Raw genomic sequence first — 23378 nt, forward strand, 5'->3', positions numbered from 1 at the left:
GTCTCACCGGCAGAGCAGCCGCTCGCTCTGACAGCTAAACCAGCGTGCGAGTATTAATAGCTCCAGATTCATGCGGCGAGGCTGGAAAGTTAACTCCTCGCCTGCCGCCGCCAGCCCTGCCCAGGCTCCAGCCGCCCTCTCCCAGCTCTGGGCTGCTGCCTCGGGGGTCACCAGCGCCGCAGCTGAGACCTGACAAACTCAGCCCACCCACCCGGCACGCCTGGCACCCCATCCTTCCCCTTCCCCCATGTGCCCCTTAGCACGGGGCGCATGGCACAACCAGGGCGGGGATTTGTCTTAGCCTGGGTGCCCGTGGGTGCCCAGGGGTGCCCTGAGCCACAACGGTGGTGGAGAAGGTGGCCTGGGAGCCATTCCTGGGGGGCTGCTCCCCGCTGCACGGCTGGGCACGGTGGGGCACGGCAGGGCACAGCATGCCAGTCCCGGCCGGGCACGGCAGGAGCACCATGGTGCCTTGGGAGGGGTGTCCCTGCCCCACAACACATGTCCCAGCTCCACAAGTGGTGTCCCTGCCCCACGAGTAGCATCTTTTCCCTACAATGGGTGTCCCTGCCCCACAAGGGGTGGCTCTGCATCATTGGTGCCAGCCAGGGCAGCCATGCCAGTCATGTCAGGCTACTCCCAGGGTGCAAGCCATGGCAACCATGCCTGTCATGTCAGGCTACTCCCGGGGGACGAGCCAGGCCACCTCGGGGGCAGCATGCTGGGTCAGGAGCCCCCTCGCCCATGTGGCCACATGCCCTCGCCAAGCAGCTCTGGAGTCTTGCCGTTCCCCATCTGTTGGGACCAGCTCCGGGACCAGCGCAGGCCCCCCACGTCCCTGAGACCAAGAGCTGTGCCAGCCCCTCGCCCCAGCCCACGTCCGACGCCCTGGGGCAGAAGCAAAGGCCGTGTCCTTGGGAGGCAGCAGCAGGAGGACACGCAGAGGCTTCCCCAGCCTGGCCACGGGCTTCGTCATCTCTCCCTGTGAATTATTCAGTGCGTGGCTCCGCTTGCAGTGCATCTGCTCCAGCCACACCCCCTCTAATGGCAAAAATTGATGGCTTTTTAATTTCTTATAGCCAGAAAGCTCCTGGCCATGCTGCTTGAGGGTCCCGTCCTCGCTGCAGAGCTGCCCCTGGAGAGAGGGGACCGAACTTGGAGGGTGGTTTATCCCAAACTCCTTTCCATCACCTTCTTCCATGCACCTAGAAGGGTGCTGGGCTAGATGGTCCCACACGTGAGGCTGCGAGGTGCCCGCACTTCGCAGCTCTGGCGGGATTCAGCCACCCCACACTGGTCCTGATCCAGGATGGGGGCTGGGGCTCAGCAGAGACCCCAGCCCCACGGCCAAGTCCTTGGCCCTGCCTCCAGCGGACCTGCCTCCAGCGCCTGCGGCCGGCCGGAACGGGGCAGACATGCCCCCAGGGGTGCACAGGGAGGAAACCCAGCCGCCTGTGCTCTCTTGCCATGGTTGCGGGTGTGCTTACACGCGGGGCTGGCTGGAGTCGGTGTACGTCTACACGTGCGCGTGGCGGTGCTCAGTGCACGCCCAGCTCTGCTCCGTGTGTTTGCACGTGCACAGCTGAGCTCCGTGTACACGCGTGTGCACGGCCGTGCGAGGCAAGCGCATGTTGCCCAAAGCCAGGAGTGGCGGGAGCTTCTTGATTCAGAGCAGGGCTCGTCCTCGAGCCATCCACTTCCTTCAGCTATTCCAAGCCTGGACATTTCTCCTGCCATTAAGCGGAGCCCGTTACCCCAGGGCACTTCAAGGACTCACGTTCTCCTTGGACGTGCCCATGGCGAGTGCAGCTCACCCCGTGGGGCACGCGCTGGAGACCCACAGCAAAGAGGGGCTGGGGACGGCTTGTGGGGCAGGGTGGGGAGAGCGGGTCCCCTTTGCACGCTCCTTGGGGTGGTTTGCACCAAGGGAGCCGTGGGGCAGCGAAAACCCCCCGGGGATCAGCAGCCGTGGGCTGTGCCTGCAAGCAGAGCTTGCTGTTTACTGGTTCCCTACCTACGCTGGGCATTTGGCGAGGGCTGGGGGCATCGGCAGGGGCACAGGGTGAAGCTGGTGGGCGGTCAGGGTCAGGGACTGCTCCTGCGGGGCACGGGGAATGGCAGGGCCGGGCAACAGGACGGTAGCCCATCCCAGAGGTGATGTGGGAGCAGGCAGGGTTGCAGGCAGCATCACCCGTGGGCTGGCCATGCTGTGGGTGCTCGCCTGGCTGCCCTTGCTGGCTGGGCTGATGGGGGGGGGTGCCGTCTTGTCACCCACTGCCACCGTGGGGAGCTGGCAGGGACGTCTGTCCAGGACAATGGGCTGTGCAGTGTGCCTGCAGGGATGCTGCTGCCATGCCGGTCCTTGGGAGCTGGGAGAAGCATCAGCATCCCGCAGGCATCTGGCACTGGGGGAGCCCTCTCCAGCCCGGGGGTGCAGGTGGGCACCCCTGCCACAGCCAGACTCCCATGGTCCCCCAAGCCCCCTGGGTGCGGCGCTAGGGCCCTGGCACCCACCCAGGCACCCACTCACCAGGAACACACTGCAAGGAGCAACAAAAAATGTTAAAATTTAATGCCTCGGCTAATGGGCCGAGCGGAGAGCAGCAGAAACCCGGAGAAAAAGGGCTGCTCTCCCACAGAAGGAAAGAGCCGAGTGCGCCCAGCCCCGGGGAGCCCCTAATGGCTTCTCGCTTCGCAGCCCCCTCCACACCCACCCTTCCTGGAAGAAGGGGCGACCTTGCTGGTCCACGGCGGCACCTGGCTGATGGGACCCCACTCCCCCCTCACTGCACTCAGCTCGATAAAAACCCATTAGCTGCCTTGCAGCGCCCGCCAAAGCGTGGGACCGAGTGGTTGGTCACGAATCCATGTGGCTCCTGGTGGATGCCCCACAGGAGCTCATGGTGGGTGACAGACCCCTTGGGGTGGGACCTCGCCCATGGGAGCCTGAGCTCCACCGTCCTCCTCTGCCACCACCTGCACCTCTGCCAGTCCCCTCCCAAAATCGTGGGAGGCTGAGAACAGGGAGAGGCGCAGAACGGCAGGTCGGGACATCTTGTTGCATTGCCTGTGTGGTTTTTTGAGGTCTAGGAAGATGGCAGGGACAGACTCTGAACTTTGTGTAGGCTTAAAAAAAGCCACAGCCCGAAACTGGTCCTTTCTCCCTCGCCTGTAACAGAAGTGGGGTCTCTTATCTGAGAGAGCGAGCTGCCTTGGCTGCCTGCTGCCCCTCTCCCACCCTGCTCCTCTGGGTCTGAGGCTGTTGGAAGGGGCGACTTGGACACCGGGATGAATATCCAGGCCTCCCTTTCAAATACACTCAAAACACCAGACCTGCAAGGCCTCTCTGAAGCATGGTCTTGTCTGCGCTCCCCCCCATGCCTGCTTATTTGGGGACCTCCTGTTGTGTCTCGGATCCCTGGTCCCATGGGCTTGTTTTGTCCCAGCCTAAAGCAGCTGCCCTTCAATGGGAATTGGGAAGCCATTCCCAGCGATATAATCGGTCTGCTGAAAACACAGCACCCAAGAACCCAAACAGTCCCAGATGAATCCCAACATGGTGCGGAGCACAGCAGGAGTGGAGGCAGGAGGACCTGTCCAGGAGCCACAGTGGCCACAAAAGACCCTTGCCCACCACAGCCACCCTGGCCGGGACAGATGGTCCCGACCGGGCCGCCCAGCACGGGGATGCGGGACGGTGCGGGATGACAGCCCCAGCTGATGGCCCTGCTCCCCTGGGACACCAGGCTATGGGTGCCCACACCCAGCACCGAGCGATGGCAAGCGGAGGAGGGACACCCATCATGGGGAAAGGTGTCTCGGGAGCACCCCTTCCCTGGAGCAGCGGGCTGCAGTGGTTTTTTAAAATTAATTACGCATATCTGTACCTTCCACAGGTATTTGTAGTCAGGGCCTTTACCTGCTGTATTTTTTGTAGCTTGCTAAATAAGCAAACTTATTGCCAAGCCACTTGCGAGACACAGGGAGTGGTTGGGGTTTGCTGCACAAAACTTTCCCTTGCATTTCAAAGTTGCTTTACTGTACTTATAAAACACAATTTAACCCTTTTAATCAAATTACTTTATCCTAGGTGGCAAGGCAGTGAGATGCTCATTTGTACATCGCATTCGGAATGAGTTACAGCTCAATTTGTGGTAGGAACAATAAAAGGAGATGGAAACAGATACGCAGCAAAGCGTTGCCAGCTGCTGAGCGTTAGGCTCAGACTAACCCTGGAGGCAAAACCCAAACTCTGCAAAACTGGAATAAAGCAATTAAATGTGGTGAATATTTGAATGTGTGATTGAACGGGCTGGAATCAAGGCTGGAGCTGTGCAGGATGCTTTGATAAAAGGGCTTCAAATCATGTTCCAGTGCATTTCTGTGCGTGTTTACAATAAAAATTGAGGGATAAACCATGCAGTAACTAATGATTTTCATAAATTCTGTTCCCTTGGTCTCCCAATGCAGCCGTTCAGCTCCATGGTATTTCCCTTCCTTCTGTTTTTTTAAAACATAAAGTTACAAAAAAAAAAAAGGTTGATGGCTTCTCTCATCTCAGGGTTGATTCAGGCGTAGTCTGAGCCTTGCTGCCTTCCCCTTTAGGAAACAGATGGAGCAGCCCCACATGAAGACATAAGGGCTGCAGCCAGTCGGGGTGACTATTTATTGTCTCTAACAACCAGCCCTTCCAGCAATGGGCAGAGCCCCAGAAATCGGATAAAGGAGGCAGGGGGTCTGGCACAGCAGCATTCCCGAACACGCTCCTCCTTACACTCCAGTGATGCTGGTGGCAGCCGCGGCCCTCACACCCGGTTTTCTCCCGGATCAACACCACGAGGTCCCAGCCGGGGCTGTGTGAGACCCCTTATTTCCACAGCAGTGCGAGGCACAAGGACGCCTTCCTTTGCCTTGGGGCACATGTTTCCAAAGCGGAGGAAGGCTTGCAAAGCTTGGAGCTCACTCTCAGCCCCAGACCCCGTGCTAAAAGGAGTTGCACCCCCTTGGGTTTTGCAGGGGAAATAGGAATAGAGGAGAAAAGCTCCCTGTAAGGATCCAGCAGTTTGGTGGAAGGTTCCTCTTCTTTCTTTTGGTCCTCGTCAGCTTGCCCTGTGCCTGCAGCACCCCAGACCCCTCCCGCCCCAGCCCAGGGAGCTGGAGCTGCTTCTGTTTTGGAGAGCCAAAAAAAATTCACCCTGAAAAACACAGCGGTGGAAGAAGCAGGTCTCCACGGCTTTGGAGGCAAGGTGTGCATGGCTCAGCAGATCCGTGTCCAGCAGCTGGTTTTTCCCTGCCTGGCTGGCAATGTGCACCTCGGAGCACGTGTCAACAAACAATCCCGTTGGAATAACAAATGGCGATAATAAGATTATCCTTTTAATAGTCACCATGGTAACCTGCCTTCTGCCAGCGCAGCTGCAATATCTTGATGTAACCATCGCTGAGGTGGCGTCTCAAGGCAGTTCCAGCCTCTGGTAAACACACTGGCGGGCACGGCACGTAGCTCGGCTTGGCCTGGCGTTTTGGAGGTGTGGGAGGGGTTTTGGAGGTGTTGGAAGGGGGTTTTGGAGATGTTGGGGAGATTTTGGAGGTGGTGGAGAGGCTTTGGAAATGTGGGAGACTTTTGGAGATGTTGGGGAGATTTCGGAGGGGTTTGGAGGGGTTTTGGAGATGTTGGAGAGGTTTTGGAGGTGTTGGAGAGGTAGGTTTTGGAGTCGGTGCTCTGCCTGGGGGTGCATACAGTCATTCACGAGCACATGGCAGCAAACAGACGTACCTCCCACGCGTCCAGGCAGCGTCTGCTTGGCTGCAAGCTGCTCGTCTCCTTCTTGGTGAGTTTTTATCAGTCTGCGTGGCCCAGGAACAGCGTTTCCACCCACAGGGAAAGGCTGATTGGGGCGAGCGGGACAGGGGCCCATGGGGTCAGCGCTCTGCTGAAAGCGTGGAAGTGGAAGAAAATCTGCCGTGGAAAAGACACGGGACTGCTCAACCATAATCTTCTTGCTGAGCCTCGTGGTTAGTTACAACCCCATGGAGGGTTTATTTTCTTCCCTCTCTTGTTTTGTTTAATCCTCTAATGTCACTGCAAGCATTTGCAATATCCCCATATGTATATTGTCCCCTCTAAAGCCTATTAAGCTGCCGGTTTCAGCAATCTCTTGTAACTGTGACTGTCACAGGAGAGTTTGGGAACCGTAAGAAGTATTTTGATCTGTATTAACTTCATTGGTTTGGGTCTCCGGTTGGTCCCGGCTCCTTCATTTTGTCAGGCAGCAGTTAGGGGCTGGATTTCCTTTTTTCACATTCACCCGCTGTTCTGGATCTCTCCGTTAGCGTCTTCTGTCCCGGTCACGTCAGGCATTGGAAAACCGCAGGCCACAAAGAGCCCCAGGTTGAGTTAAAACTGGGGGATGGGAATAGGTGTTTAGGAACGGGTTTCTACGCCATGTAGCTTCATTATCGTTGCCGACGAGGACTTGCAGGGTTGGGGGTCTCCCGCAGTTCATTTTAATTATTTAATTAGTTACACGAGCCTGAAGCCAGTAAACGCAGATAGTGCCCTTGTACCTCTGTAACTCTCTTGGGAGGTCGGGAGGAGCCGGGAGGCTGTACGGGCGTACAGGTCAAGGCCCAGGCCCAGGCCCGGGCCCGGGCCCGGGCCCGGGCCCAGGCCCGCGGCTGCCCCACCGCGTTGCCAGGCAACGCCTGCCCCTCTGCCATGGCCGGCAGCGGACAACCGAGCGCGCCCAAGCCCCGCCTTCAAGAGGCGTGGTCAAACAGAGCCCCGCCCCCAGGGTGTCTCTCTCCCCCCCCGCCACGCGCGGGCAAAGGGCGGGCACACACACACCGCCCCGACCGCCGCTTCCTGCCGGGCGGGAAGCGCCCTTCGCGCATGCGCAGCCGCGCCGGGGCGGGACGAGGCGCACCTCCGGGCGTGCACCTTCCCTCCCTGCCCCCCGCCCCCCACCGCGAGGCACCGCGCCCTTCTCCAAGATGGCGGCCGGCGGCGTGCCGCGGCGAGGTGCGCATGCGCCGGCGCCACCGCCTCGGCTCTGATTGGCCGCGGGGGCCCGGCGACCGCTTCCGGCGGGAGGGCGGGGCGGGGCCGGCAGAGCCGCCTCCCCGGTGCGCGGCAGGATGCGCCTGGCGTAGCCACCGGCCGTACCGACAGCCGCCGCGCCCCGCCGCGCTCCCCGCCCGTCCCTTCCCTTCCGCCGGCGAGCGCCGCGCCCTCCCGGCCCGCGCGGGCCTGCCCTCCGGCGGCCCTCCCCAGCGCCCCGGGGCTCCCCGTCCCCGCCGGCCGGGGGAGGCCCGGGGGCTGGGAGGCAGCGGCAGCGGCGGCGGCTCTCTCTCTCACCTCCCACCGCCTGCGGTGCCCGGGGCTCTGCGGCCGGCGGGGGCTCGCCGGTGCATGGGCGGGGAGGCCCCGCCGCCGGCAGCCGCCGGCCATGACATGAGCGGAGCGCGGCGCCCTGCCTAGAGCCGCCCCGCGGGAGCCGCCGGCAGCCATGGTGAGTGCGGGCGGGGAGCGGGGCCGCCTCGCCGCCGCGGAGCCCCCCCCAGGGCGGGGGGGCAGGGAGGCTCTGCTGCGCTCCGGCGGGGCCTGCGGCCTGTCCCGGGCCCGCCGGCCCTCAGGGCCTGCCCCCAGCACGGGCACCGAGCGGCCCGGGGTCTGCTGCGTCCTGGGCAGCGTCCCGGCCGGGGCCGCGGGCCCTGGGGACCCTGAGGGGCCTGCGGGTGTTGAGGGCGGCCTTCAGCCCCAGAGCCGCCGTGGGAGCGAATGGTAAAGGCTGCGGAGGCCGGCGTTCTTCCGGGCAGCGTTCGTGCCGGGGCGTGCTGAGAGGCACCGGTCTTCTGCAGCGCCGGCCCTGGGCGCGCCCCGCTCGCCTCCAGTTCGGCCTTGGATAAGCGGCAGAAGCGGCCCGGGTTCCCTTCTGTGCGGAGCGTTGTTTCATTCTGCCGTAGATCCTGGTCTTCCGGCAGCAGCGGTCGCAGCTATGCGCAATGCTACCGAGAGATACAGAGCTGAGATGCGGCATGCTTTGATTTGCGTGATCTTTTTTTCCCTTGATAAGAAGCAAGAGAAGACATTTTCAATTCACTGGGTGCACGCAGTCAGGCCTGCGGGGCTGGTAGGTGGAGATCCGTCTTCAGGGGATCGTGATGTTGCTCACTGTCGCCGTACCAAGCGCTGGCAGTGGTGTGCTAAGTAACAACTGCTTTTCTTATTTTTCCCTTGTTTTACCTGCAAGGAAACCTTATGTCCCACAATTTACTGGGTTGACAAAGGAAAGCCACAAACATGTACTTTGCACTTGATCAGTAAGTAGAGATGTGTTTGGCAGCCCTGGATCTGCTCATGGAAAACTGCCTCCTGTCCTGTCTCGCCCAGAGAGTCCCACTGGGTGCAGGCAGTAGTCACTGATCTACTTTTCAACCACTTTCTAGCTTAAGCTGTCTTAGATAAGGGGTGCAAGGCCTGAGCCTGCATTTTCTTCGGGAAGTTGGGATCTTGGTTTGCAGTTGTGAATTTCTTCACTCAAGAGCTGAAATAATCACACCTGCACATTGTTTGCTGTATTCCTGGTACCATCTATTGCTAGTTTAGTGAAACCTTGCTTTCTGTAGCCCTTTTACACTGAATTTCATTAGTCCCTTTGAGAGGCTTTGCTACTCCATACAGTGTCTGCTGGGGTGGGATGTGATCTCCTCGATAAATACAAGTAGCAGCCTGCTACTACGGGGTCTGCACGCACGTTGATTAGTTGGAGGGATGTACCTGCGTGCTCAGGATGGACTCCTGACCTGTCTGCCAAATGCCACAGGTCCTTCTGAATTTACCTTCAGCCAAAGCTAGAACAAAGGGTGATATTCTTGAGGTGGATTCTTTTTAGTGAATACCCCTGGCTCACAAAGGTGAATAAATACTGTGGTTAAGTTCAGAGAATTTGGTAGACCAGTCGTATATAACAAGCTGTAGCTCTGCATGTGGAAAGAGGTTACAGGGTTTTGTAAAGGGTGTGCAGTAATAATTGCAGGTGGCAAAAGGATTTCTTAGTTCTTCCCTTGCCTTCATACAGATATGCACATTTAGCCTCCTGAATTACATCTTGTTTTCTTTTTCTCCTTGAACATCCAATATTTGGTTCAGCTACAAGCCGAGTACTGGCTTTGGAAGTTGAGAAGCAGTTATCAGGCTATACTGCAGAATTTACTGTTGTAACTCATCATGTGACTACTGTGCAAGATTTTCCTTATGCTCCCATTTCCTTGGAGCTTACAGATGGGCATGTTCTGCTGCTAGTGTACCCTCCTTCCTGGAAACAGTTGGAAAAGTGTGAAGATGAGATGCTGTAAGGCATACTGGGAATCAGTAAAACATAATTAAACTCTGCTGTCAAAAATAGAGTTGTGGGAGCAGATTTTATTAGTTGAAGTTGAATTGGGTTGATATGGAAGGGAGTGAGCAATGGGAGCAGTAATGAGTTAGAGCTTGATTAACTGGGAAGGAATGTTGAGAACAACAAGTTGTAAAGTCAGAGCACCCATCAAGGGAGGAGGGGAAACCAGTGATGTGCAATGTGCTCAGAAACTGCACATGTTGTAAAACAGGTGCCAGTTCAGTGTGCTTAGATGCCACTAATGGCTCAGAAATCTTAAGCCACCATTAAAATACTATTTAGTTTCACGGGAAGCTTGAATCATTCTTTTGCTTTCTGAGGTATTCGTTAAAGAGCAGCCCTGCTGTGTCAAGCTTTCTGGTCGTCGTACCTTGCGTGGTGGTTATTACATGCTTGTGGCCTGTCAGACTATTAATGCACGTTGCACGTCTGCTAAATAGTTCTTGTACAGCACCCAGTTTGTGGCTTTCTGTGAAGAAGATGTGTCAATGTTGATGATGTCGTGATATCTTTGTAGAGAAAATAGAGTATTGTAAAATACAGGCTTCTCAAGCAGATTTCTGTGGAGTCAAGTTAACCTCTAAACACAGAGTAACTAGCTCCAACTGACGCGCTCGTGTGGCACTCTTCAAGCTTTTCTCTTCTTTAATAGAGCAGAAAGTATTAATATGGTTTCCTGGTCAACCTTTAGGATCCTTCTAGATGATTTTAGTGAACAGCTTCAAAATAAATATTGTTCGTGGAACTAGTCCTTGAATGCGTGTTTGTTTTGCATCCTAATAAGCTATGGATTTGTCTCATCACTCATTCTTTCACCTTTTTTTCTGCTTCCACTAGCAAAGATGGAGCGCCTCTGAAGCCATCAGAGCTCAGTTATGATCTCCTGAGCCATATCAGTCACCTGGCAAGTGCATTCGTAACTCCCATGTGGGGTTGGAAGTCAGGTGATTACCTCCTAGTGAATGTATTCTTCAATTATCTGGGATTTGTATCCTGCCAGCAACTAGAAGAACAGCTTAGGAAAAGGGACTTCTTCCAGGAAATGCTATTGTGTTAGGCAGCAGATTTAAAGATGAAGTCAACCCTTCAGTCAGAGAACTGCAAACAGGCTTCTCAAACGTGTTGGCTTTAGTTACAAAACAAGTCACTCTTCTTTCAGGTTATCACTAGGCCTCATAAGTGTGTAGCAAAGTGGGAAGCAGACAATAGAAGCAGCAACATTAGATCCAAAGAAGCTTGTGTCCCTGTTCTGCATGAAGCAAATATAGCTTGCAGAAATGGAAGTAGGCAGTGGGCGTGTGTAGCTTGAATCTTTCTAAGTTTTCCACAGCAGCATCCCAGCTTTTATTTTATAGCCCCTATTATCACCTTCCAATTTTTTCTAGCAGTAAGTGCTGTCATTTTCTTGTGCTTAAAGCTTCCTTTGGAGACCTGACGATGGTTTAAGCCTTCCATTTGCTAAGGAATAAAGTATGTCTGGACTGCACCGTATCTAGCCAGGTATTGCCAGTGAGCCATAGGTTGCTCTGGCGCTCTTGGTTACCAAGGAGCTTGCTGCTGAATTACCAAAATAGCTCACGTTTATCACGTATGTCGGTGTGGCTAGCTGGTGGCCCGAAGGCTAGATCAGTTCTGTGGGCTGTGAACTGTGTTTGTGGGCCCGCTCCTGATGCCCACTGCACAGGTGGCTGAGGACATTGTTATGGCAGGAGGCAGCAGCAGCTTCTTGCTTTTGCAAAACCACTCTGCCTGGCTGTCCCGTCGTGCTAGGGACGCTTAAATCACCTTTGGGCTGCTGCCGCCTGATGCTGAAGCAGGTGAGCTATGAGGATGTCTACCCGTAACAAGGGATGGAGAAGATGGTAAAGCTCCCTGTCGCAGAGCGTGCTGCCTGTGCTGCGGCGGGCAGGAAGCGCTCGCGCATGGCGAGGTGGCCTCTGCTTGTGGAGGTTTTTGAGGCCAAGAGGGAGCTGGAGCGTGTCGTCCCCTCCCCCAGGCAGCTCCGACACTGCCAGCTGATGTGCAGCATCAAAACTAGACTGCTGTGGTGTAGTCCGAAGTTCTGTCAGCTTTCTGTATATCCCCTTAAAGTGCATAGTTTAAAAATAAAAGTAAACCCTTTTTAAAACCATTCTGACTCACTCTACTGACTAGAGAAACAAGAGAATAGGAACTTCGAAGTTCTAGCCTCAGCTCCAACATCTGGCTTCCTTTTTTGGCCTTCAAGTCACGTCGTAACTTTCTGTGCCCCTTCGTTATCCCTGCTTTATTAAATCATGAAACGGGAGCTGAGACTTAATGCTGGTGAACTGTTTCACATATTTACTAGTTCTGCAACAAAGCCCGTGTGGCTGCGGAGCGCGGCACGGTGTGGTGCGTGGCCGGGTGGGCAGCTCTGCCTGCTGTGACACCCTCGGCAGTAGCATCTGCCTGCGGTGGCCCTGGCTGAAGGCTGAACCTGTGCGTCCCTTTTGGCAGAGTTAGAAGAAAGAGGAATCGGAACTGAGTTTGTAGCAGGAAAGCTGGTCTCAACTGTGGCTGTTAAGGATCCTTCCCCCAGGAAGAAAGCTTTTTCTCTGAAGAAAATAGCTAATTTAGCGGAATGGTTATACATAATACCTTTCAGGATCTATAACTACAGTACATATGCCATATTTCAAGCTAAATGTAGGCTGTACTGTCTCCAGACGGACTAAAAGGTATTAAGGCAAAATTGTTGAGCCTCAAGGTCTACTAAACTAGCTCGAAAAGCCTCTTTCTGCTAGATGATGATTGTGGCAATCTACTGATAGATGAGTGTTGGTTGTTGGGATTATTACAGTAGAAAAGCATTAAAACCTGGCATGTAGGACTGAGCTCATGCAGTGGCGTTCGGCACTGCAAAGAGATCGCTCAGTGTGCGGATACCTAAAAGCTCCAAGGAATTTGTGTTCTGTTTGGTTATTTTAATGCACATTGTTAGGTGTTGCCATTCAGATCAGGGAGAAGGAGCTGCTGTTGTTATTTCTTAACGGATGTTGATATATGCAAAATAAAAAAATGTAGCTTTTATGTGTATAGACTGATACCTGGTGGGTAGAATAATATGTCCTAAAAGCCTTACAAATCATTATCCTCTATCAGTCAGCAGATATTTCCTGTTAGTAACTATATTTGTATTTGGGTCACTGCTGCGTCCCAGGTGTTAACCTGGCAATCTTCTACTTTTGGACAAAAAATAAAGTGTTTGCCTGCTTTGTTTTGTCAAAATGAAATGCTTGGAATACCATTTATAGAGGTGAAGTGTGTAGCAATTGGCTTTTTCCCCTACTGATGACGATGTTCAAGAAGTTGCTTACTCATCCAGGCAGCCCCTGGGGTTTCTTTCCGTGGTCAGAAATGGAGTGGTCCTCTGCTGAGAGCCTCTGCCCTCTGGAAGGTCGGGGACAGTGCAGCTTCTCTGAGCCTGGGCTCAGGACCACCTAACGGTGGTGAAAGGTGTTTCTGCGGTGAAGCAACTTTTTTCCAACCATACCCCCTACGCACACACACGTCTCTTACTGCTTTCTTGATCTAGTTTTCTGTTTTCTATTTACAATCAGGATAGGAAGCTTTCACTCCTCCTGAAGTGTTTCAGGCTCTTCTAGCAACATTACAAACTCCTTATTTTTTTTTTCCCCCTAATCTTCCCTGATCCCTCTCCTATGGTGATCATGCCCAGAAAGAAATTTCTTTTACCATTTCCCAGAACTTTGCATTCATGCTCCAAATTATCTTTTATTTGTTTCAGCATCTCCAAGTTTGTGGCTGGGTCTGCAAGTCTGTGTGTATTTTTAGCAGTTTGACTTAATATTTTATTACAGCTTTAATTGCAGCATGAATTTCTTCCCGAGAGGGATTGTTGTGATTTGTTTTTGTCCCTTCTTTTGAGAAAGGAGCGTACTCATCTGTTTTGTATACTGGCTTGTCAGGATGCCAAAGTCAGCACTGAATGCAGGGGATGCAGCCTTCCAGAGGAAAGAGTGGGGTTTTTTTTTCCTTACAAGAGATAATTTTGTCTGAAAAATCTGTGTTGTGCTTGGTTGATTCTCTCCTGCTTCAATGGGTAGAAACAGCACAGATTTCTTCTGCGTTGCAATACCACTAGTCCTTTTCTTTGGGATTGAGCGCGGTTTCTTCCACTGAAGTTTGTCTCAGTGGTTGTTTTCTTGGAGTAGTAGCTGGTGTCAAAGAACAATGTGTTTAAAATCAAGGTCTAGAAGGGATACAGTAGAGAGCACTACGCTGTAGTGATTAATTTGTCATTCCCCCCCATACCATTGCCCAGTTCCTTTGCTTATGGAGAGAAGATTGAATTTTCTACAATTCCTTGGCTTTCCTTTTGCAAACGTAGAGGAGAAAAAAAGAAAGAGGAGGACGATGCGATCCATAGCCTATAATCTCTGTTGTGCAATTGCGAGGTAGGTGCTCAGCAGCAAGGCTGTTCTGCTCCCATCCGTGTCTGAGGGCTGCACCAGCTGCTCCTCTGCTCCCGCCAGGAGACCGGGAGAAATAATTTGTGATGGGGGAAAGGTGAAGGAGGAGAAGGCTGCTTTGCAGCAGCTTGCAGCAGAGTTTCAGCTGCTTTTTCTTGTTTCCTGCTGGCACTTGATGAAGCGGGCCAGGTCGTGTTGACTGAAGTCTGGTTGTGTGTTGGCCTGTCGGAGCCCACCGGTCCTGGGGAGGAAAGCCCCGCAGCCTTCCCCGCGGGCGGCATGCGAGGCTTGCCCCAGAGCTGCAGGAGATGCAAGGGTGAGAAACAGACTGCTGTTGTGAAATACCCCAAAGTGCAGAAGCATCGCAGGTACCAACATCTTGTTTTTCTTTAAGTGGACTAGAAGTTCTTCCTGCATGTGCTGTCCTTTGGAAACATTTAAAATTTAAAAAAAAAAAAAAGACGACTTGCAGAGTTATTCCCATGGTACATGTTATCCGTGATAGTTTCATTATACACTCTTAAATGCCCAACACAAGTTTTAATGCTCTTGCCAGGAATTAAACTTGCAATATCGCAGTCTTTTTTCCTTCTCTTTGACAGGGGGTGAGGGTCTTATAAAATACTGTATTTTTGTGTAGTGTAATCGTACCTCCCTGGAAATCGGGTCTGGCTGGTGTAATATATTGGGTAAGGTATAATCCTTCTCCCAAGTTTACCATGAACCTTTCACTGATGTCACTTTGCATAGTCTGGGGCTGGGAGAGTTTTTCCCCAAGGTAATGGGCTTAATCCTGCCAGGCAGCAGTGGATGTCGGAGAACTACCTGGAAAATGAGCAGCTGGGATGTGTCAGTGCAGTTAAAATCTCAGCGGGGGTTTGCCTTTCTGTAGATGGAGCTGCATCTGAATAGAAGTGCCACTTTAAGAAATATGCTGAATAATTGTTTTCTTCTTGCATTTGCTTTCTTTTTTGCTTGTCCTAGTGCTTTCCATTTCCAACTCTGCATATGTGCATACTTTCAGAGACTCCTTAAGTTAGGATTGCAAACAACTGCAGTTCAGAGTGTTTGTCCGGGTATTATTGTGAGTTGTCTGCAGGTTGAGATAAATAAGGGCTTATTTATGGCTCTGCAGACAGTAAAGTATTTGAAGTGTTTTTAAAAATCTGTTAATGCATCTTGGATGGCTTAGTGCTGATATGCCAGCATGCCAGGTTTATGACTCCTATCACTTATGCGTCTTTTCTAGTCTCCTCTCTGGTCAAAGGAGCTGCCACATTTGAACAAGTGGTGAGGAGCAAGCTTTTTAGCATTTTTAATTGTCAAATAACCATCTGTAAGAGCAAGAATAGTGTTCTTTGTAGAAAGACTTGGTTAAAACATGAAGATAGGTGTGTTGGGTTTTTTTAAAACTGACTTCAAATAAAAAGGCCATGCTGCTGCTCATCTCTTGATTGTTCTGGACCATTTGAGTAAGAAGATGCAAGCATTTTCCTTATACCTTTTTCATTTTATGAATAATTTTTATAAGGAGTTTTTTATTCCCTCCACAAATACCCTCCCCCCAACATACTTGTGTCCAAACTAGTATGGCCTTGGGATCTTTTTCCCACCTGCCTTTTTAAAACTCAGGTTACTTCACCTAAAATGGCAGGGGAAGTGTTATCTCAAAATTAGTTAAGTTGCATGCATTTGTTTGGGCTAGCTCTGTGGTCCTGTTTGTGCAAGCCTAGATTTGCTTATGCAGAGAAAAGGGAAGTGACTTGTACCCTGTGACCGTGGTCCCGCAGCTCCTGCACGAGCATCGCCTTACAAGAAGGGATGGGATCTCCCTCCAAGGGGTCGCAGGCTCATTTGAAGTGTGGCACATCCCAGGGAACCCAGCAAAGGGGGAGGGGGTGAGGTGAAAGGATGGACCCGAACACTGAGATTGCAAAACTGTTCCCTTTAGAGATGAGTTTCTAGACTTCACCGGAAGAGTTTAAGTTAATTCTGTACTCTGGAAGAGAGCCAGAGTCACCTTGCAGTGTTTTAGCATTCAGAAAGGGGCATGTGCCCAGCTGACCAGCCTTGGCAAGTGGTCAACCTTGTGTGGTGTCCATCTGAAGAGCGTACTATGACTTTATGGCTTGTTTTTTCTGATAACACCCAAACTGAAAAATTGTTATCAGTTTTGGCTGAAAAAGTGGTGTACAGCAGCTGAGAACTGCCTGAGCAGAGTGTCTACTGAGGAAAGTCTGATGACTGTAGCTGGATTGTCAAATTTAAGTCGTAAGTCCAAAAAATGGCTCTAGTGCCAGCTGTACCCACCTGGGACCCCCGTGCTATGGTGATGTGCAGTCGTATGATGCAGAGTATCGATCTCGAGTGGTCTGCTTTGGATACTTCTACGCTTCTCGTCCGTAGATCATTATTTTAGCAATTACTTTTTTGGGGAAATAATGTGTTGCTAAGTCTCTTCCAGCAGCTAAACCACAATAAATCAATTGGCAAGTCATCAGCACGTGACCTGCCTGCCATCCCCGGGCAGCGGTGCCCTATAAATCGCAGTTTGATGGTGGCTGCTCTTGGGCTCATCCTCAGCGGTACTGCGTCTAAATCTTACTTTGCTTATGCCAGCTTGCTATGATTATTTTATTCCCTTGGTGGGTTTCTAAGAGAATTTGTAGATGTTGAATTTTAATGCTCTATGGTTGCTGTGTTTCCATGTAATGAGTGTTTTGTAAAAAGCAAAGCAAATGCAAAATGCTTGGTAGAGGACATGCTGGCTGCTGGACTTGATTATGTCAGTTAAGAGTTATCGGTTTAGAAAGAATCAGACTCGGACACTTGAGCCTGTTAGTCAAAGTTCAGCCTTAAAACCTGAAGCCTGGTTAACTGAACCTGCCTGTACAAGAAGATTTAAGAAATAAGATCCCTTAGGTATTCAAAAAGGTGCCTGGTTATTTGTGTAGCAGGCTGTTTACAGGTAAGATGATCTCTTTATCCTGTTCGAGAAATCAGATTATCGCTGCTGGCTCTCCATAGCCTGTTCCACGCAGTAGTGTTCAGCCTGTGGTCATTTTTAGTCCTTTTTAGTTTAGTCCTTTAGTCATTTTTAGTTTAAATAAAATACCTTGATTCCTGAAGTGCAGTCTGGGGTGATGGGTTGTATAGGCAGAAGGGCCTTGAGCAGCTCTGGTGCCGGACATGAGCTTCATCACAGCAGGGAGATGGAGAGTAGCGTAGTGCCTTTATTCCTCCATCGATTGCCTTGAGGTAGAACAGTAATTCGTTACTTTTATAGTAGATTTTTTGCTTAAATTGTAGTATAACAGAAATGGGTTTGCAAAATCTACGTCTCATTAGTGAACTGTCAAAGTTGTGGCTCTTGAAACAAATGAACCAGATAAGCAGGCTGTATTCTGCAGCCAGGAGATCTCTTGAAATGGCACCAGGAGCCTGAGCTGTTCTCAAAGCACAGACTGAAGCCGAGTCTAGTTTCTATTCATTAAACCACAAAAACATCTCTGAAATGCAACAAGGAAACTGAGAATAAAGGCTGAGCTGTGTCTTGATACCATCAGCAGCGTACTGCCAGGGAGCACGTATGTCGCAGGGTCTGCGTGCTGTCTCCTAATTTAAGACCTCTGTGTGAGTTATACTGGTAAGGAGACCCTGGGAATAAGTGTGAAACCCCAGACATCTAAAATCATTAGTTGGAAATGATTAAATGTAGTAAGTAATACTGCCTTTGAGCTGCCAGGCTCTGCCTCTCGGTAGTGTGCATTCATCCTTTCTAGAGGATGCATTGGGTGTCGTACAACCTTTAAAACACTTCATCATTCTGCTTTTGTTGCTAAAAATAATACTGTGCTTCAGTTCTTTCGTGAGCTTCACTGCATCGAGTGACCCAAGGCTGTTCCAGGGGTTCGCTGAAGTGGCTGGTAATATCTGTGCTTCGCTGACAGCTACAAAAGGAGGGCTTTTGTGTCCCACACAAGTAGGCTTGAAATGACCCACCATCTTTCTGAGAGTGTAATTACTAATTTACACGTTCATTATGTTATGTTAGGGCTTGGGCAGGGAGGGGCTTTGAAAGACAGCCTAGTAATTCTTAAATGAGTAAATTACTACCTTAGTACATATGTACGTTAGGTATATGTGTTATTAAATTAGCCTCGACTGAGTTTCCTTAAAAATTATCTGCAACGCTAAAAAAAAAAAAGATAAAATAATAGGAGGAAGAAAATTCAGCAGCTAAGTGTAGTGGTTTGTATTTGTATGTATGTAATTCTACTATTAAGTAACTGCACAAAATTGGAAGCAGAAGGCTCTGGGTTGGAAGAGGATGGGGCAGTGTAATTTAGCAAAGGCAGGGTCATGATGAGTTATTTTATACTAGCAGCTGCCGTTGTGGTGTGGGCATGATTTTTCTTTTCTCTTCTTAACCCTACGCGCTGGCTTCTTGGGGGCATTATAGCAATTCCTGCTGGGAACACTTCAAACAAGGGGGTTGCACGTTGTGTGCTCTCCTGCAGGAGTTGCCAGTTAAGAGCACAAGCTGGTAGATGCAGCTGATAACTCATTTTAGCAGAGCTGGGTAAATGAGATCCAAACCTTGATAACCAGAGGGAGGCTGAATTGTGCTGGGCTGTGTGTCTTGTGCTGCTGATGGTAGGAGACATGGTGGGTAGGAAGGGGATGTAGAAGGAGGCCCCAAAACATTAGGAGGTCAGGGCTGCGCTGGAAAAATACCTATGTTTGCTGTCAATATATGGTGTAGGGAGGCTTTATGGGCTGGTAGGTGTGAGATACAGGGTAAAAAGTGCTTCAGCAGTGCAGGCATTGAAGGGAGGGATGGAACAAGAGTGGGTGTCTGAGTTAAAAACATGATGGGGTGCAGAGGGGTGGTGAATAACAGCTCCCTAACAGAGAGAGATCCCATCTTCAAATAACGAGTAGAGACGTTGCAGTGAAGGCTTCTGGGTTCAGCGGTGCAAGTGTGTTTCCTACCTGCCACTGTGGAAGAGGTGTTTTTAAGATTCAGCTCTCCTGGTGTAAAATCCATTCTTTGTTGGAGGAAGGTGCTTCCACTGCTGCCTGAAGGATGGTTGGAGTCACCTTTGTCACACTGCAGCTGCAATTAACATCTTACTAAAAAAGCCTTTGTAGAGGGATTACCTTAATTTTGTCTGGGAGTGATACCCATTTCCAAACACATTAGAAAAAAAATCAACAGACATAACCCTCCTCTTGCAGTTGTCATCAGCCTGAGTTGCCATATTTAGAGCACCGTTTGTATGATCGATACTCTACTGAGCTGTTAATAGCAAGCATTAAAAGGTTAACAGCTTGTGTTTTTATGGCAAAGCATTAGAGGAAAGCTTTCCTCTAAAAGAAACAATCGCTTTAGAGAACGTAAAATGAAATAAAAAGATAGGAAGTGAGCTCTAAATGAAAGCACTTCTGGAGAAAATGGAAATGGCTTTTATAAAGCACTTTCATATCTTCCAGAACGATCAGGTACTTTTTTAAGGGGGTGGGGGGTTGTCTTTGGTTATATGCAAACTAAAATTAGTGTTGTATCTTCTATTAAAGTAAATGTGCAATGTCTAAATTGCAATCCAAAAATCATTGCTCTGTTATTCGCCAGAGTTGGATGAGTAACTCATCCTACCCGAATGCTTTAGTCATAGGCTACAGGCTAAACCGAACTTGTTATGGAGTCCTAGTTTAAGCAGCAAGGGGCAAAGATTTTGCTTTTCCGGAGCCTTATTGAGGTGCAGTGAACTGGATTTTGAACAGCCTAAAATGCAGTGAGTTAGCTATTAATATTTTTTCTTTAATCAACAGGAATCAGTTAATGGCTCATACATCTTAAAGTGTAATTGAACCATAGCCCTGAAATCAGCTGGTACATCCGGGTTTTGTAGATCCTTCTTTTGGTACTTTGGGGGATGGAGAGTGTCTTTGAACATGCAAGTTCTTGGTAGCAAATCTCTTAATTTCTGTTAAAATAGGAAGCTGTAGTCTCAGCTGTGAATCTGTCATTTTTCTGGTTGTATGAGACTGCTATTAAAGGTTGGAGTTCAAAGATAAATGGTATGAGTAAGCAGCTACACGCCTCTAGCTTGATAACGGTTAATGGAACACCTTTAGCAAACTTAATGACACAAACATGGGGATGGTAAGGACGTAGATTGACAGTGGCTCTCTCCCACCCTGATCCATGTCAAGTCAGGCTCAGATCAGACGGGGCAGTTCCAGGAGCAGCAGACTTGGGGCAGACCTGACGCTTGCCCGATCCATGCAGCGCGGACCCAACATAGCACAGCAGCAGTTAACAGCACCTATTTGGGGGAGAATCAGCTATGACGCATCTCCTGAGATGCTATCTTGGAAACAATTTCTAGGTTGAAGTATGGATGTCCTACTGGAACACAGGAATCTGTAGCTGTCGGTGCACTGGCGTTTAGACTCACTTGCTTACTTTCACGTATCACTAACTTGTTCACCTAACCAAGCTGTGACTGAGGACATTGTCTTTGGCTGGAGGATCTGCTGAATCTGGCAGCTGAGATCCTCCCCGCAGCAGCCTGCGGGCCTGAGCTCAACCATAGCATTTGGGCAATCGGAAGCAGTGGAGCTAGTGTAGATGGTGGCATGTCAGATCTTACCTTGACTGTTTTTAGTGAATTGCAGAGATTTTCATGGTAAAAAGCTCACATTACCTGCTCTCCAAACGGGGTTCATAGAATTGAGTATTTTTTTTCTTAAATGGTTGACAGAACAGAGCAAACTGCATTTCCTGGCAGTTTGATCCAGCCCTGAGTAGCCTGAGACGTTGGGGGTGTTTTTTTACAGCGGTCAGATTCTATAACTCGTGAAAATGAGTGGGAAGTATTCCTGGTTTAATAGTTGAATATTTTGTAATGCCTCAGGAAGGTGAGGCAAACTGCCAGCCCTTACCCAGAAAGTCTGTAGTAAATTCTGCTAATGATGGTCCAGACGTCATGACTTTCCTTGAAAACCTTTAAAAATGAAATTTGCATATGACTCAAATGGCTGAATTCCAGACCAGACAGAAAGTGAAGTGAGTGCTGCTGGTTCTGACTGCCTGTGGGGTTTGATCTTGTCCTGACCGTGCAGGACTGAGGCAGTCGTTAAAGTCCATGCATTGCTGGTCGGTATCAGGATTCATTGGCATTTGTCTTTGCAGACCCTGGTGATGCTTTCCTGTTCTTTTCTTCAGTGCAGAGTAACCACCGAGCCCTAGAAGAAAGCAAACTGCATATTAATGTGAGCAGTAATACTGAGGTGCAGCTGGAAATATTACAGACATGTACAGCCGCCGGTCCTACAAACAGCCTACTTTTATTATAGCCTCACTAGATAATCTACTTTCTGGGGTGTCTGGATATAGGTACAGTAAATTTCCTCCACAGCTCTCCAACAGCATGTGTCCTCTTTATCTCAATGACCTAGTTATCAGAGCCTTTGCTTGAAAGGTGGGTGATTACTGCATGCTCCAGGAACTTGAGGAATACCCAAAGGCATTAGCAAATGCAGAACGCTGCTCTCTACCTTTTTAAGTCCTGCCAGCAGCTAGAAGGGGGTGCGCTTGGTGTGGCCATCAGATAGCACCTGGTAGAAGACCTGGGAGGCTCTCCTGTTTGTGGAGCCTGTCTGGGCTGGGTTTTGATTACTTCAGACAATTTGTGCTACTCCACCTTCCTTTGGCCAAACCCCTGGAACAGCCAGGAGAAGTCAAACAGGAGAAGAAAACAATCTCGGAGGTCACGCTGTTTCTTTCTGCCCAAGTTGGCCTTGGATACTGGCCAGCCTGGGCTTTTTACATAAAATGCTTGCGTTTTGCTCTCTGTTTTCTGTTTTGCTTTTGACACGTTGAACATTGTGATGGTGGTGTTTTTATATAAAAGACTAAGCATGTTCCTAGGAGTAGGCGCTCTCATGTTCAAAATCTCAGTGCTGAGGCAGTTTGAAGTCAGTGGAGGACATGTCAGATGTTCAAGATTTATGAAAACTCTGCAATTTATTTCCAAAAGTAGGAAATAAATCTTGAATCTTGGAAAAAATTGACTTATCTCAACTACTCTTCCTAAAGGATTGAATTAACTATCCGAAAACGATTGAGCCCTGCCATTCCTGTGTGAAGAGCTAATGCTTCTCTGTGAATTGAGGTCATCTTGATCTTGGCTGGTGGAGGGGTGGAGTGGGAGAACAGTGCTTCTTGCAGAGGAATTTGCATCAAATTGATCTGTCCAACGTTCAGAAACTCCTCTTTGGGGGTTTGGCATCAGAAACTGCTGGTGAGACTTACTCCGTGTTGAGCAGCAGGGAAGTAAACTGCAGGGATTTACGAAAATGTTGGATATGCACGTCTGGCTCTGGTTGGGAGGAACTTGCAACAATGTGCAATGTCCCAGAAAGAAATGCATAGAAATGGCAGTGTGGCTATATGCTCATGTCATTAAGGACTCCGCTTAATCAAATTTTTTTTTTCAAGTGAGGCTCTTATCCGCAGTGTTGCTGTTATCTGGGAAATGGTGACTGGCAGGAGGAGGAGACTGTTCTTGAAGCAAGGAGGAGACTGACTTGAAGCCGGCTAAAGGGCCAGCTTCAAGGGGAAGTTTACGGTGCAAGGGACTGTTTGCAGAGGCCATGTATAAATGGATTAAAGAGGTGATAATGGGTGCTTGATTTTGCTTAAGCTGACAAAGTGGCTTTGATTTGATTGTAGGTTATTTTAAGCCAATTTCCCACTAACAGTGTTTCTTGCTAAAATAGTCCTTGCTTTCTAGAGCAGGTCTTTAAAAAGAAAAAAAAAAGAAGAAAGGGGGGGAAGGAATAGGAAAGGTAGGATGAAATTCAGTATTCCTTTGCTAAGTAACTGAAAATGCACAGTGTCCTAGAGAGCATCCATTTCCACTTGTTTGGAGAACAGAGCAGAATTTCTGTTCCCACACTGTTGTGTTGAGCTGTCGGTTCTCCTGGGGGGTTAATCCAACCCCCGGCTGTTTGAGGAGGGTCTCCTGCTGCTTGGCCCTGTGGTGGTCCTTGGGGAAGCTGCTGTACGTGGAAATAGGAACTAGCAGAAGCCCGTAGTGTTTCTGCAAGTTGTCTCGCTTGTCGCTTTGCAGAAGACTGCCAGTCATAATTTTTGTTTCAGTTTTTATTTTTTTGAGGCAGAACTTTCAGTTTTCTTTAATAGTTTACTTTGTTTCTGTGCAGAGGAAGGTCGGGGCTTGAATCTTGATGCATTTATTATTGATAGCATGCGCTGAAAACGTTGGAGGAATGACTAATAGCATGGTCTGTACTGTTTTCTAAGGCAATCCATTATCAGGCTTAGACCGTAAGGGAAGTGTGGCGCAGCTAGAGAGGCTAAGCTCAGTGGTGAGCTGTTATAGAATAAAATCATCCCAACTCCAGAGAGTTGCAAAACTATAGTGACCTTGCAAGGGCTGTATACTAATTCTGGTAATTTTTTTTAGGACTTGGAAACAATGAGCTATAACTG

At 50.0% G+C, this 23378-nt stretch overlaps 1 protein-coding gene across 3 annotated transcripts in view; it reads left to right on the forward strand.

Annotated features, from left to right (window-relative positions):
• The first annotated feature begins 7083 nt into the window (after positions 1 to 7083).
• The window catches only part of XPO6 (exportin 6), a 58012-nt gene continuing 41717 nt past the window's right edge, over positions 7084 to 23378 (forward strand). For 2 of the 3 annotated variants that reach the window (XM_072877845.1, XM_072877846.1), the window contains exon 1: positions 7085 to 7511. In XM_072877845.1, coding sequence (XP_072733946.1) covers positions 7509 to 7511 — 3 coding nt within the window. In that variant the 5' untranslated portion in view covers positions 7085 to 7508. Of the gene's footprint in view, positions 7512 to 23378 lie in introns of all 3 variants that reach the window. The other variant, XM_072877844.1, reaches the window with a different exon arrangement.

Source organism: Ciconia boyciana, chromosome 13, assembly GCF_034638445.1.
Source record: "Ciconia boyciana chromosome 13, ASM3463844v1, whole genome shotgun sequence".
NCBI classification, from domain to species: domain Eukaryota; kingdom Metazoa; phylum Chordata; class Aves; order Ciconiiformes; family Ciconiidae; genus Ciconia; species Ciconia boyciana.